This window comes from Manduca sexta, chromosome 12, assembly GCF_014839805.1.
Source record: "Manduca sexta isolate Smith_Timp_Sample1 chromosome 12, JHU_Msex_v1.0, whole genome shotgun sequence".
Lineage (NCBI taxonomy): Eukaryota > Metazoa > Arthropoda > Insecta > Lepidoptera > Sphingidae > Manduca > Manduca sexta.
Window position 1 is genome coordinate 4,736,887 of NC_051126.1, and position 17,148 is coordinate 4,754,034.

The 17,148-nt window shown below is 33.9% G+C and overlaps 1 protein-coding gene across 3 annotated transcripts; it reads right to left on the reverse strand.

Moving 5' to 3' along the window:
* Positions 1 to 197: 197 nt before the first annotated feature.
* On the reverse strand, positions 198 to 11,727 carry LOC115443610 (mitochondrial glycine transporter). Of its 3 annotated transcripts, XM_030169076.2 has the most exons (7): positions 11,413 to 11,727; positions 6,930 to 7,287; positions 6,677 to 6,810; positions 5,540 to 5,803; positions 4,234 to 4,409; positions 2,166 to 2,335; positions 198 to 630 (listed from the first exon to the last, which is right to left on the reverse strand). In XM_030169076.2, exons 2-7 carry the CDS (start codon positions 6,945 to 6,947, stop codon positions 511 to 513), a joined length of 882 nt encoding a protein of 293 aa, XP_030024936.2. In that variant the 5' UTR covers positions 6,948 to 7,287; positions 11,413 to 11,727; the 3' UTR covers positions 198 to 510. The 3 variants fall into 3 exon arrangements, with proteins under 3 accessions (XP_030024936.2, XP_030024934.2, XP_037293688.1); XM_030169074.2 differs by lacking the exon at positions 6,930 to 7,287 and having other exon boundaries at positions 11,413 to 11,726; XM_037437791.1 differs by lacking the exons at positions 6,930 to 7,287; positions 11,413 to 11,727 and adding an exon at positions 9,181 to 9,297.
* Between the last annotated feature and the right edge of the window lie 5,421 nt (positions 11,728 to 17,148).

Consider the following 17,148-nt stretch of genomic DNA (forward strand, 5'->3'; position numbering starts at 1 on the left):
AGGTTTCCTCGCGATGTTTTCCTTCAGCGTTAAAGCAAGCGATTATTTACAAAGAATACACACATAATTTTAAAAGTCAGAGGTGTGTGCACTTGGGATTTGAACCTGTGGACATTCGTTTCGGCAGTCCGTTACACACCCACCTAGGCTATCGCCGCTTATTACTAAGTAATTAATTGATGTGAATAAAACACTGGTATTACTACAAAATTTTTATTTATAATAATATTACTATCGGTAACAATAAGCTTGTATATTCTATTCTAGAAAAAATATTCCACTTATTTAAGTATAATATCAAGTTCCCAATCTATTGGCTATACATAAAAAAAAAAACCTATAAAAGAATACACATTAACCTATGAAATATATGAACAAAGATCTATAATAAAGCGTCTATTTTTCAAAACAAACAAAACAGGAACTTTGTACCAAAGCTTACAGCACCGCATCTCCACTTACAGTGGTCATACAACTAAGGCAGATTTTCAGTTAAATATAAATACAATTTCATTTTAAGCCAATAGTTCGAGTGATTTCTTCAAAAACAGTCCACGCCATAGCCGCCATTAGTGTTCTGCGAAGCATCCTTGGTACCGCGCCCTTGAAGTAGCCCCGTATTCCATATGTCTAGAACAATTAAAAAGATACGTATTAATTGGAGAACATTACAAGTAGACATATTTTTAGTGTAATTCGTGTTTCGCATTTAAAAAAAATTCTAATACACGGCATGAAGAAAAAAAATTAATGATAAAGATTGTCAAAATTCAAATACTATAATGAAGTAAACATCCAGAGAAGTGGCCAGTTCGCTTAGTAACAGATTAGCTGGTATCTCATGCTGTGGTAAACATGCGCTTTGAATGATAACTTTATCTCTCTAAGTTACCTACGTTATATACAAATAATGCCTAATTATTTTGTCTGAACATTTTATATTTATCCTACTAAAATTAATTATGAAAGTTTGGGACGATGGATGTATGTTTGTTCCTCTTTCACTAAAAAACTACTGAACGGATTTGGATGAAACACAGTAATATTGGTTATAATAATGCATAGGCTACAATTTATAATGATTTGATGTAATTTAGTCCTAATATAACGATACATATCTAGTAAGTCGAAGAAAAATTATCCGGGAAAATTCCTTCACGCAGGCGAAGCCGCGAGCAAAAACTAGTTAAAAGATTATTTTAAGTACAAGTTATGTTCTAAAACGATTATTATCAATTCTAAGTGATTAATCAGGTGTTACTAATTTAATGGATATTATTTTCAATAAGTCTTACAAATATATAATTCTCGAAATCTTTTTATTAAATAGACAAGATCTTGAGATGCTGACTTTAATTTGAGAACGTCTTAGCTGATATAACTTCAGAGCAAAATTATGTCACATCTATTAATATGGCCCTTAGTTACTCTGATTTGATAATAAAGAAAGTTCTTATAATTTTTTTTTCCTCAACAATTAATTTCGGCTTGATGAGATTATATCGATACTTAAACTAATTATTAGCTGATAATATTTTTATACTTAATCCTTTTATATTTTACTTTCCTTCTACAAGAAAGGTTTTATCCGATATCTAGTAACTAACCACAATTTAATGTATTTTTTTTCCTTTATTTTTTAAACAAGGTAAATTTATTCTTATCTCTGACACCAGGTATATGAAAGATAGATTTTGTTTGCGTCTCCGTCCGTTTTTTCGAGATAAAAACGTATCCTATAGCACTGTAGAGTAATGTAGCTTCCTATTAGTGAAAAAAAATCACAATCGGTTTAGCAGTTTCTAAGATTAGCGCTTTCAAACAAACAAACTTCGTCTTTATATATTAGTATAGGATAAGACAAAAAAACCTAGATATAGGTCAGTTCAATTCCTCAAAATATATACTAGGGTTTCAAGTTCGTTTCTCTATCCATTCGTGTATGAACTTTACCTTTTTTTTTTCGGAAATTACATTGTTTAGATAATATAAAATCCGTATATTAAATACAGTACTAGAATTTCGCTTCCCAGTCTAGTCATGTATGAACTTATTAACCATTTTCTCGGGAAATTACATTGTTTAGATAATATAAAATCCGTATATTACTGATTTGATAAATTTAGAACTAGTATGAGAATAAAATTAAAAAATAAAAATCTCACCTGATGTACATATATGGCCGCGCTGAAAGCGTTCGGGAACTTGTCCGGGTAAAGTTGCATTTTAGTTTTGAGCACGTCTGCCGGGTTCGTCGCCAGCGAAGCCAATATCCCGGCGATGATACCACTGGTGAAATGTACCGCACTCGCCGCACTAGGAGCTTGCATCCATTCTGGAGATAATGATATACAATTTAGTATTTTTAATGTTTTTTAAGCGAACGGCAATAGTGACCCTACTGCACCCGAAAGTGGGGTGGGTGTCCATTAGAATGTCGCCTGACGAGAGATGATTGGCCCTTGCTAGTTGACATAATTATGCCGGGTTGTTGGAACTGGATATACAGAGACTGATCCTGGAACGCGACACACGTGGGCCGCTATGGCGAGTTTTAACACTTTGTGTCCTACCACTAAAGACATAGCTACCGCCGTATCAGCCATATCAGTGATACAGGTCCCCAACCTTTGGGGCCCCTTGGCTCATACCCACATAAAACTAAGCAGGCGCCTAAAAGTTCGCACTGCCCTGAAGGGCCCTCTAATAAATTTAGATAAAGGACCCCTCAATAGCAAGCTACGCTACTGCCTACCACCAGCAAATTATTTACATTGGATGCTGTGATGATGCCTTTTAAGGCGTAGGCAAGTGTCAGGCAAATCTTTTGACAACTAGGTCCAATGTAATAGGGGCGAGAATGGCATTTACCGGTCACGTTTCCAAACTCCGGACCACTGACCAGAAAACCCATCACTATATCGTCGGTTTACTGCAGGAACTCATTAACTGACAAATACAAAAGTATGAATTAAGCCACTTTTAGTTTTATTTATATTGTTTTCCCTATATCATCTTAGATATAATTTTTATTCTTAAAATCCAGTGAGTATGATAAATAATATAACGACGTTCAGGGCGTTATAAACTATATTTGATGATTTTGCCATTAGTGAGTTCTTGCAGTTAACCGACGATATTGGAATCCGAGACATTAATACATTCACAATATAGACATTACGGCACCAAGCAGTAGGTAATATCCTATTTCAGTTTTGTGAAAGACTACAAAAAATACTGGATTACTTTTGATAAAACTTTTGCGGATTAAATAATGTATCCGTTATTCAATAAGTTCATTCGTCTTTTAATCACTTGGTTACAATTATCGCGAGAAGTTACAAACAAGATAATAATAAAATCGCACTACACAAAAACAAAATTATGTTTAATCGGTTCATGCTACATATTAGATATGAAATTATCACCAACGTAAGTTGTTTTTCGGTGAAGGTAAATGATAATCATCATCGTTTATGGCGGCACGAAAATTGATTGCTTGATAACTTGCAAAAATGATAGAAAAGTCTAGAATGTGAACGATGTAAATTGCAGGCATTTGGTATATCATTTTTAAACAGATAATGTAACTACACTGAACCTATCAAGTTCTGAGAAACCTAATAAACCGCCAACCCATCCCCACAGAGATTTAGCGGTAAACAGAATAAAAAAGAACTTGGTACATAAATAAAAATGTAAACATAACACAACGTCACAAGTATATATATATATATATATATATATATATATATAAATAATTTATTATTTTAAACACAATCACAATACTATCTATTTTATATGCGAATCCGCTTGGAAACATGGAACTCAGGTATTACATTTTCTATCGGCAATGAGGAACAATACTGGTGGTAGATCTCTTATGTGTGAGAGTCAGCCTGGGTAGGGGCCAGCGTAATGTCTATTTATGCCGCCAAGCAGCAGTGTGCAGTTACTGTTGTGTTCTCGTTTGAAGGACGTTATAGCCAGTAACTACTGGGCATAATAAGACTTAACATCTCATGTCTCAGGATGGCAAGCGCAATGGAATATCAAACAATACTTTGTAATTCAAAATGTTACATGTCTGCAGTTTATGCGCGGTCGTATCGCTTACCATCAGGCGAACGGCAAGCTCGTCTCGTCATTCAAAGCAATAAAAAAAATAAAAAAATATCTAGAATGTACTATACTAAACATTATAAAACCATGTTATTTAAACAAATTTCTTACCTTTAGGAACGGCTTGTTTCGTTTGCGTGTAGAACATAAGATACAGCCCGGAGAAAGGCGCATCCCTAGCTAGGGTTGGCCCCAGTCCACAGGACAAGCCGCGGATGCCTTCAGCTTTGTATATAGCCTTCAGGGCCCCGCCTAAACTATTGTATTTATACACTCCAGACTCGTATCTGCAAAGATAAAGTATCGTTTATAAACAGATTTCAGGACAATGACAGGGTGTGACAAGATTAAATAAATGATGAAATACACGTATTGGATTAATATAATTAATCGGTTTTTATAGAACCATAGCTATATGAACAGTGTGCATTATAAGTAAATAATCTTGAAGACCAAAGCCAGGCTTACACGTAAGGAGGTTCGGATAATGACTCAACACATGATAGTCAAACCTAAATTCTAGATACTTCTAACAAAATCTACTATAAAAAATTAGACTGGCTTCATTAATGAAACTATCAATTATTCATAATACCAACACAATACCTACATAACAACGCAATTACATAAATTTGGTATGTAAAAGAGGCGCCAACTTTTGCGCATACGCCGTTGTTTACAAAGTCATTGCGTTTCGACCTCGGATTAACATATCGTAATTGGTCAAGCAGGGACAATGCTCTATTTAATTCGCTTTATTAATCAAAAAGAACTCTTTAGGTATTTAATTAAAGATAAGATTGGATTGTAATCGATGTAATGGACATGGGCTGATATGACGCAAATGACAGGCCTTCTGATAGGAAAAAAACGTATTGATATTGTCTATAGATAACCGTAATTCTTCCTATTCTGATTGCAATAGGTTTTAGAGTCTATTGATCTGTGGATCAAAGATCATGCGATAATGTAGTCTAATTAGGCTGATAGATTATTTGCAATAGACAAAAGGGTTTTCCTGTTTTCGATAGTAATGTTAAAACTAAATGATTATTATAGTAGGTACAAAAAAAAATGTCTCAATCATTTCCTTATCAAATCTGACGAGCAGAAATTCTCAAGTTACTAACTAAGCATGATAGATAATTTGACATTTGATAGGGATTAATTTAGGGGAAAAATAATCTATAAATTATATAAAAGAAACACTGGTTGAATATCGATTAACCCACAGCCGTAGCTGTTGGGTCCAGAAGCATGAAATTTTGCAGACACGTTTCCTTATATGACGTAAATTGGCATTAAGAGATTTTTGAAAATTCATCGGTTAAAGCATTACAATCGTTGATAACAGAATCCGCCAGCAACAGCTACCTACTACATTTAAAAAAATGTCCAAAACATAATCAAAGCTCACCTGGTCTTTATCACAGTCATCGGTATGAGGACAACGCCGCTCATGGTCCTCGCAAGTACTCCCAACATGATCGCTTCTATCGGTCCCAAGTCTCCCTTGGTCTTTCCCAGTTTAGCCTTCAGCCAGTGCAGTGAGGAGAAGTAGAGTCCCACTCCAGGAACACACCTGGCTATCGAAGGTACCATCCCACGCCATAGTCCAGCTATATGCTCTTGGCGAACTATGTTGGCGAAGATCGTGATCATACCGGGTTGAATTCGGCTGCTGTAAGATGATATTGGCTATTTAGATGGAATTATGGAGCTGGTTATGTTTATGAGAAGCATTTTTTCTTTGACAGCTATTTTTTGAGTAATGTCTCTGAAATAAATATTTTTCCAAATAGCAAGCATTTCAATTATACATTTATTTACTAATTCGTGTCATACAGACAAAGTTCGTGGCATAATTCTTAAGATTGAAATGTGAATAGATGTTGCTGTTGATGTTGTTGGCTGTCTTAGAAGTTGCTAGTTCAGAAATTATAGTTAGGCAGATGATTGGGGCTAGTCCAATAACAATTGAATAAATAACAGACAGATTCTTATGTAGACATCCATAATGCAGGTGTTTCAATTTAGGGTTTAAATAAATAATATAATGAAAACATTTAAACGATTTTTATAGAAATCAATGATTTTCTGAATACAGTATTGATAAAAATACATCCGCAAAACCGATATTAAAGTCTCAATGAACTATAACATCACAGACGAAACATTAGACAATTATCAAAGTCAATGTTAAGGATATACTTTTTATTAATGATAAATTAAGCGATTAAACACGTCACAGTAGTCATGAAAATAACTCGATCGATCATGTACCAAGACGTTATCTGCCACTTAGCAACAAATTGTCGATATGAACGTAATCCTACATGAGGCAAGAAAGTAAAGTAAGTGTATCTACTTTTATTGAAGTAAATTGCAACTATAAACAAAGAGTAATCAGCAATTCATTGTGTATTTGATTATGCGAAATGCTAGGTATTTAAGTGATAACTAAATTGTGAAGGAACCTGGGATATCTTTAACATTGCTTTCGTCTGGGATCTTATGCTAATCGCAATTGTTATAAATAATTGCTAAAACGTACCTGACACTCGTCGCAACAACATGGTGACTCGGGTTCTGAAGCCGGGTCTTCACCAAGTCTAAAGGCTGGAAGAGTATGGTGCTGAACGTCCCGGAGAAAGATCCCGCAAGGAACGCCTTAAGAACTGGATGATACTGCAAACAAAGTTACAAATCAGCGCGCTTGCTTCACACAATCAATCAGAAGCAAGATAAACTTCGACCTTACGATAATTAGTTTTACAAAGGGAGTTTGTACCAATAACGAAACTTACATTTGCCACAATATCCATTCTGATGAAATATCAGTTATTTCTTGATTGACACCAAATTCGTCGTCAAGTTATGTCTTTGGGGTATACGCCAAATTTATAGTACTCGAAATTGTAGAGCCAATGGCAGAGAGCAAGTTTAGGTTGAAATAGTTTCAAGTATAATCCTAAATCGTATCCGAATAGTCCGAGTAGTAGATTGGGTTGATCCGGAACATTAAACCAATGGTCATTTTTTGCATGAACTCGTTCGAATAATGCATGTATGCTGCTACCAGCACGAATTGTAGAAAACTTAAAGTCCACGAGAGTCGTGAGCACTCGCAGCAGGCAGACGCTGCCCAGTAAAACACAATATGCACTATAAGGGGGAGAGGAAATCACAATTAACGAACTTAGCCATTAGGAACCCGGAAGCAAAACGGAAATCGAAAGTGGTCTACACAAACGAAAAGTAATTAAATTGATAAATGAGACGCGACGTGCGCACTGACAGACTTCTGAATGTGAACTGAACGATTGGAGAGTGGTCGGCCAATAATGATAGCTAATTTATATGTCGTGTTATCGGACACAGACGGAGGGCGGAGGGATCTGCGGAGAGGCGAGGTGGAAGGTCGTGATCGTCAACCCCGCCTGATAATAGCTGTCCGTGCTTACTGACTAGGGGGTAATGAGGTAGAACTGATAAGCTAGGGTCGTCGCGTGTTCATCACTATTTTTGATAATATATTTTACAGCTTAACTGAGGCTTATTTAAAGTACGTGCTACTCGCGTATTTGTCCGCGTAAAAAGCCTTATCCACTACAGAAGTCCTTTAATGACTAGCGCCATTTCTATTACTTCCTATGGGAGCAAATTACAGAGAAAAATGTAGCCTATGTATTAATCCAGGTCATGGTCTTTCCATGTGCCAAATAATCCAAGCAGTTGTTACTGCGGTTAGGTATTTTTAAGAAACATCTAAACATTCAAACATTTTCGCAAAATTTCGCATTTTTCATAATTGAAAAGATGAATGTTATTCCGTCGATTTGCATAAATAGCGGCATGTGAGATGAAACCAGATAAAATTAGTAGTTTGGGTAGTGAGTCTGCGTGATAATTATTTTTCCAATGCTAAATCGCTAAACCAATTTGGCTAAAAGTTAGGATGTGCTAACACTTTACAAAATAAACAAAAATTGGTAGTAAAAGAAAAAGCAAAAAAATGCAATGGGCCTAAAAAAAATTTGCGACAATCTTACATTAGAGTGGCTTAAAAGATGGGTGGAAAAAAAACAGAGCCTTGAGCAATAACGGCAGTTGCTTTACGCGAAATATAAAAGCCAATGTTTTGAACAATACTTCATGCAAAAAACAGAAATAACGTCACGATCGAATAGATTGCGTAGTTAAATATAGCGCCAGTACTCGCTTAGAAAACATATTTTGATACAGAATGAACGTTTGACGTTATTATCTTTGAAGATATATCAAATGTTATTAAACTTATTTTATAACACGATCGAGATTCTTAAAGCTAATTAATAACAGATATCAGTTGCGTATGTTTAGATAATATTGAATTGCGCATACAACAGACGAAAATAGCTCGCATGTTTATTAAATATACCATTTGCTCGCGGATCGCGTAAACCTTCTCTGAGAGGAAATGTTTAATGTCCTCCCATTGACTAAAAAATAGCCAAAATATTTGAATGCAGTACTCGGTTTATCTATGTCAAGATCTAAAAATCGAGTCACAATCATAATATTACATGAAATATTTGCCACATGTACTACCGAATGAGCAATATACAATTTAAAAAGTGACATCTTTGAAAGATTTTTGTGAGCCACCCCTAAAAACTATTATCTACTTTAACCAAAGTTTTAAAAGATAATATAAATTTATTTTTCTGTATCAAAGTAATTGGCCCATTTAAAATAGTTATCAACATTTTAATTGGCGCCTAATGTTCAAATGTGTCCTGAAACTGACAACCCTAAATTTAGTTGTGTTGCTGTCTGTTATTACATATTATCATCACAAAAATAGCGCAAAAAAATGGATAGCACATTTTCAGACATTCACCAGACCTCCACATTATATCTATTGAAAACAATATTTTTTATCACATTTAACCAATTATATTATTTTCGCCTAGCAACATTACCTAGATACCGTGTAATGTTTTCAATTATTTTGATAGTCATATTCATTTTTGTACAAAAAACAGCTAAACTATAAAGCTAGATTGTAATATTTACCTCTATAACATTAGGTTTTATCTCTACAAACATTTTTATTCACTATTTGTTCACTTAACTTTTCAAAAGATGTTTTCAAATTGTTGTAAACTGACAAGGATTTATTACAACACAACCTACACATTTTATTTCTCTGTTAAAATATAACTAAAATATTAAATAAAACTATAACCAGAAGCACCGTTAATTATCACATTCTTATCAAATTCCTGTAGACAAAAAGATTTTTGTGAGATCTTTTGAATACCTTGAATTAATGTCACAATCTTAATTATAAAACTGGAATGTTTTACCTGTTTATAGTAACATAATATGATGTAATAAAGAACGGTAGTACAAAATTTATTTATAAAAGCATTATTGATTGACATTTTATGTATGGCTATATGTGTTTTAAGAATTTACAAAACATGCTTATCTAAGTGCTCTGTGAGTATATTTAGATTGGAAATAAGCAGAGCATTTTTAATCATTCAGAAGTATGAAGAATGAGATGGTGTTTTTATTAAATATATCATTATTACTTAGTTATATCACTCGCACCTGTATATCTTTATTATGAAACACAAGTTTTGGATTATAATTAAGTTAAAAAACCTTATTTGTAGTATTAAGTATGTATTATGATTGTATCCTGTTTAGTGTGTAAAATAAGGTTAAAAAAAATATACTGTGTCAGTGACATAGTTGTATTGGGTATGCAGTATGACACTGCTCTGAGGTTCTGGGATCAAATCCAAAGTTAGGCTAAGTAATACTGAGTTTTCTTCTCAGTATCAGCCTAAAGTTTGTGTGATATAGGCTATTCCCTATCACATCATGAAATGGAACACACATGGTGAAAAGTGGGTATCATGGCTCCACCTCTGTCTACCCCTTTGAGGAAAAAGGTGTGATGTGTGAGTGTATGTTAATAATGAATATACTATGGGCCTTTATTTGTATAGTTAAGTATTTGTTCAATTATATATTACTGACTAATTAAGTCATGACCAGAGTAATTAAATGTTTTAATTAAATTGTTTTTGAGATGTGTAATATGCTTATGCTTTATAATCAAAAATTATCTTTAGGTAGGTACTAAGTATAAAAAAAACCTAATCTTTAAAATAAGGTAATGCATATTGTACCTATATTTTTTACTAAAAATCATAACTAGACTGGATTGAAATAATCAGCTGACATAGCCAACATGATTTTTTAAATAAATTCTAAAACCTTAAACATATTAAACAGTTTTATATATTATCATTCATATAAGCAGCTACAGTGATGGAAATTTGTAGTTGGGGATCAATAAAATGTTTGATCAAACATAGGTATTGTGTTTATGGTCTGATTGTATGTACTTATGGCACCAGATAAACTTTATCTTTCCAATAGATAGATACTGTGTACATACCTATACCAGTAAATAATATACTACATGGATAACCTACTCTGGACACAATATAATATAATAACATAATAATTATTATAAATGGTTTGTAAATTTACATGTTCATTCGGCATTAACAATGGCTTTAAATTAATGAAAATTTATTCCTAAACATCGCGAAAACGGGTTAATTTCGTGACATTTCGAACGACGCAATTAAGATTTCTTTTTTTAAATGAGTTTATGATGAAATGTAAGCAGCGGACACAAAATAAGTTTACTAGATAAAGGAACACGCATACATTGAAGGCAATGACAAGGGTCAGGCGAGGACACGGTATCAACCAGTGTTGCCAGGGCCCTTGAGTCGTAAGTTACGTTTCGTTTCCTGAAATGTTACATTTTTGCTGCAAAAGTTACATTATTGTCTTTTTTTTAATTTACGCGTTTTTGGGCAAGCATTTCTGTAGCTACGAAACCGCGGGGACTCGCGAAGTAGGAAATGTGCGCGCGCACACTCAAGCAAAATCAAGTTTTAATATATACGAGATACGTTTCATTTTGTCTTGGGGAGCCATCTCTAAGTGTGATATGGAGTGAAATACTTTTTAGACCGGCCAGTTTTAGGTGCGTTCAATTTAGATGCGTTGAATAGAAATGCGTTCGTAAACTATTTACAATAAAAATTTTCTATTACAAATATCGTTGTTCTCAAAAGTTACGAAAATTGCCTTAAATATAAAAATTACTTACATATTACGCGAGGGGGTCAAAAGTAACGAAAAATGTAAGAAATGTAACCTTCTGGCAACACTGGTATCAACGCACAAACAACTCCGCAGGGGATCACTTACATCGTTATCTTTAGAATTCTTGAGGTCAACGGGCGCCGTGGTATCAATCGCCCACCCGTTTGAGAATGCCTCCATAGATTGCGACATTATATTTGAAATATTCATAGAATAATAAGTATTTTTCTGCAAATTTGTGTCGTAACTTATCGAACATCTTAACACTGTATGGCGCCAAACCGCATCTGCGCAATCACATGTTTAGCTATGAATTAAGTACAACGTGACGAATCGAAACAGTTCAACGTTATCTTTGATAAAGTAATGCACAAGTAGTAGATAACAGTAGTGAATTTTTCATCCAAAACAAACAGTGCGGCCTTGGCATTTTTATTTGACGTTTCATGTCCGAATTGTCACCTGCCAGCTGATCATGTCAAAAATAAAATCATGTTTAGGTTGCGTTCACTTTAAGTTATTAGTTTCAAGTCCAAATTATTATTATTATTCACCATGTAAAGAATTAAGAAATCTTTAGTAACTAAGTCAACATCTTCTTATTTAGGAATTTTATTTCTAAAGTGCATAACACTTATACACTGTGAAGAAGTAAAATATTTGGCTTAATTTGAAGCTGATCGTAGTACCTAGTTAGTGTACCTTGCAGGGATGGGCAGCTAGGTCATAAAAAAAATCCGCCATAACGAAAATCAGAATTACATTTACATACCTATAAATTGATCATCTCAAGTAAGGAACTTCTATAATATTTTTAAAAAAACTATTAGCATATACGGTAGTGTAGCTAGGCAGGTACCCACTCAACTATAAAAAAAATTAAACAACGACGCCAGCGCTATCTATATCTGTACTATTATATAAAGCTGAAGAGTTTGTTTGTTTGTTTGAACGCACTAATCTCAGGAACTACCAGTTCAAACTGAAAAATTCTTTTTTTGTTGCATAGCCCTTTGTTCCTGAAGTGCTATAGGCTATATATCATCACGCTATGACGAATAGGACCGGAGCACTAATGAAACATGTTGCAAAAATGGGGAAAATTATTAGTTTTGAGAGCTTCCGATGCGTGCTCTGTGTAAACGGTTAAAGTTATGCAACAATAATGTATGACGGGATTGTTCCTCTTAGATTGTTGTTAAGTTCTACAAAAATATATTATAAAACAAAGTCCCCCGCTGCATCTGTCTGCCTGAATGTGTTAAACTCAAAAAATACCCAACGTATTAAGATGAAATTTGGTGTAAAGAACGTTTGAGACTCTGGGAAGAACATAGGCTCTTGGGAAAATATATAGCGTGACTTCTAGAACGGAAAACTTTAGCCTGAAAAACTATATAACGCCGGTGGAGCCGCGGGCACAAGCTAGTTTATTTATAAATCAAATTACAAGAATTCATAATTTCCCATGGGAGCATATAACTACGATAAAAGTAAATATGTAAGATGAGCTAATTTTGGATATCATATTTCCCTGTGCTAAAATTCAATCAAGTTTTTGCACTTCTCACAGTTCAAACAAACATCCAAACAATTTCATTTTTTTTTTGCAACTACCTACTAATATTATTAGTAAGAGCAAGAAGTAAGATAAGCTTAGATTAGACCATCTAGAATAGACGCGCCGTGTGCCTATTTTATAGCAAACAAAAAATTATACCACTTTCAGTGATACTAGTTACCATTACTTACATCAAAAGTACAACACACATATTCAAAGTGTATTGTATCGATATAAACGCATGATTATTCTATATTGTACTTACGTATCATAGAAGAAAAGATCATAATACAAACCGCGTCATTATAATAGGTAAGTACCTAGTCTAAGAAAATAGGTTTATAAATAAGTAAGTATAAGGTCCAATTAACCCGGCGAGCGTGTGGCGGGGTATGTCATGCCCCCCATGTTAATTACTGGCGTATATTTTTTGTGCCTGACTTTCAAACTTATAGTCTCTTTGAGTAGCTGGAGTTACAGGGTTGCGGAAGGTAATAGTGGGGTGATCACAGTGTCGCGGCAACCTGGATTCGAGTTACACGCTTCCAAACTGAGTTCGGGTACGTGATACCCCGCCCTCATAGCTGGTGTGACAAAAACTAAAATTGCTTTTTCTGCTATTTTAACTTATTTTCTTTGTTTAATTGTAGATTTTAATAGAAAATGGATGTTGAAAATAGAAAAAAACAACTTCGGTCTATGATAGAAGATGTACTTACTAGAACAGGGTTTCGCAAACTTTTATTTAGTGCGGACCACTAATGCCACCTTATGCGACCTTTTTTGCGACCAAAGTCGTAATGTTTGGGTTGATGTTGTTCAGTTGGATTCTTAAATTTGTTTTTACTAGCAGTTTACTTCTGTATTTATTTTTTAGATATACAAGAGTGTAAAAGCGTGCACTTTATAGTTTTTCTTTTAACTTTTATTTTACTTGCGGATCCCCTGAGAGGGGCCCACGGGCCCCCAGGGGTCCTATGTTTCGTGAAAATCAGGGCAAAGACACTAAATGGACCGATTTCATCCGTAACTTAGGCTTGGCTTTAGTTTACGAACACCTGAAGATGTGAAAAGACAAAAATATATATTTCGATTTATATACGTCAGAGAATTTCTTCCCAGATCAACGAATCACTTTCATCGACTCAAAATGTTCCTGGTCATTTTATTAGATGTAGAGATTACCCCAACAAAAATAATCATAAGACAAAATACTCATGAACAAGCTGAGGAAAGGCTATTAGTGTGGAGCATGCAATGTTTTTTGCAAAAACTGCACAGATTTTATCTCCAGTTCCTAAGATGTTCCTAAATTTTTTTGTGATTTTTTTTAGTTTATAAAGAAAATTATTTCATATTCTATCATACGATTAAGTTTTTTTATCATAAAACTGGTTTTACTTTAGTTCCTTTTAGTTTTTAAGAGACTGAAAGTGTTTGTTTGAAATTCAAAGTGACTTATTTCCATCGAGGTAAAAAAAATAAAATTGTTAAAATGGCGCGATTGTTTTATTTCCAATGCGTTATGATGGTATTGTCTTATTATACCAAAAAATAAATAGTATAATACTTCTTCAGAAACAAGTTTTATAGCCAATTTTTTTAAGGGGTTTGTCATACCCTGCCTCATACTTCTTGTTACATTTTTTCACCACATGCTCGCCGGGTTAAGAGTAAGTATCTACCGTAATTACAAAGATGGTTGGTAGATACTTAACTACTTACGTAGCTAACTTGTTTACTTACCTAGTCTACGTAGAAAAACAAAGTACCTATTCTAAAAATTATTTAAGTTTTTTATCATTATGTTTTTATTGTTGTTACTTGTTACCGATTGTGGAGGGTAGGTAAGTAAAATCAAGTCCCATAAGATTAGTTAACTAGATACCTACTTAATATTACGCGATAGACGTCCCTCTCACAGCATATACACAGAACATTTTAATTTTTATCGTATTTATCCATAATTATCTTTAATCATTATGGAAAATTAGGTTGTTTACGTGTAATTTATTCACTGATTGATCTAGAAAAAATGGTGCGATTAAAAAAGGCATGTATAATCTGGATAAATAATTCCTAAATTAACGAATTAGTAAATAAAACACTATCTTATCGTCATTAGGTCTTGCGATAGAGCCCGCTGGGGGTATTCAAAACATCAGGCGATGTACTTATTCCTTGAGGGTTATCATGTTTACACATGGCGTTATCGTATGCGTAGTTAATTATAAGAAATAAATAACTGTCCGTATAGCCTATGTTCGTATGGCAACCTACTTGATAGAAGGTCTCTTTATTGATATTATGTTTTTAGTTTAATATTTAGTATTTACAAATAAGTAAACGCCTGACAGATTTTAGTTAGCAATTGTGTAGAAATATGATATTTAGTGCTCTGTCTAATATATAAGAGAAAACCAGCGAGAGACCCAACAAATAAGGTACCCCTGTCATTTATTATTTCCATTCTTCCATGATAAAGTTTAGAAAAGGATCGTAGCATATAGAATGGCCAGCACGTAAAGATCTTTTGCTATTTTAGATTAATGCCGTAATTTGCCTTTTATGTACCCCGTGTGAGCTTTTATAAATATGTGTATGACCCGAAATTTGGCCCTTGGTCGTGTCTACGCACCTCTAAAGCCAATCGTTGAGCTATATTGTATGTACGTTTTTTGATATGTTAAAATGAATTATTCTAGACTAAGAGAACCTTTAATTAGAAGCCACTTAAAACCAGCAGAAACAATGATCCTTTTGTTAAAAAAGGGTAGGTAGGTAGGCACAACATTCGACAATTCAAATTTCTCAGCAAGGTGGCGCTTTATAGGCGTATTATATCACAGGTTTTTTTAGGTTCTACTTATTTATTTGGTATAGAGCTTTCATTAAAATCTTATTTTTAAAGATGTCAACTCTACATGGCAATTCAATTGGCAAAAGCGGTTTCGAGAAGTGGCGTCTAATGTTTTATTTTTAATATTTAGGGTCCGTAAGTCTTGATAAACCAACATAGGAATACAAATATTTTGACTAAAATTAATTATTATATTATATCAGGAAAAAATAAGTAAAATTTTACCTAGTAGAAACTTGAACAGAACGATTTCGATTTGTATAGAGATAGAGTTGTATCAAAGGATAATTATCTCTTCTCGGTGGACACTTATCTGGATCCTATTCCGCTCACTAGAAGGTACTATGGACCACTTTGCCAAATCCGATAAAAAAACTTGGAATAATTAGTTACCAAGTAGGTTTCGCTACCAATCTATATATCTAACAATATCATTGGCGTAATGAAACATTTGCTATTTCAGTACTTAAGTCGTTTTTATTTTACCGTAAGTAGAAATCCCAATTTTTTCCATGTTCCGTACAGACGGACTTGTAGAACTTCGTTTAATTTTTTACTAACATTTTATTAACCTCGTAAGGTATCAGACATGTCTTGTTTGATCGAAATTAGCCATCGCTCATAAACATGCGTAATATTCAAGACAGTTCGAATATGAATTCTAAATGCATTTTGTACATTCTTTTTGCCAGAGTATACTGGACTTTATTTTTTGTATATTTTTTAAAACTATGTTTGGCGTTGTGCCTCTTATGATTTTTAATTTGCTGATTAGTTACGGTCAAACTGAGATTTTAAATAAAAATGTAAATTTCACTCGAAATAAGATTTAATTAGTTTAAATTGTATACGTGCTGTTGTCTCATATTATTAGAAAGAGCCCAAACGACGGAGCTTGTTGACTGCCTAAACAAAGAGTAGATACCCAAGGGTCCTATTCCGTCTACGGGGGCATATCCGTCTTTTAGCAGCTACGGACGTTCTAATCGAAAGATACCTTTCATAGCCATATATGTGAATGGAGATTTTTTAACTTTTTTACCTATACGGCTATCACATGTGTGTTTCGATAAGAACGACCGTAATTGCGAAGATGGATAGGCCCCCGTAGGAATAGGGCCCCCTGATACTACCCACATATCTATAAACATATATTTACGCTGTATAATGTTGTTAGAAGATTAAAACTTTCAGAGAAGTAATGAAAATAGAAGGGAACCATCAGTTTTTAGATCTTTACTAATTCCACTCATGTTACTGTACTAAGATCATGGTACGCCAATGGGTACTTACGCCATACTCCATTAGCTCCGGCGAAAACTACAATCGTCATTAATCTACAGGAATAAATGGCAAACTTTTTTTATACTCTAAGTTATTTTAAGTAGTTAGGTTCGTAGCGTAAGGGTATTCAAATAAT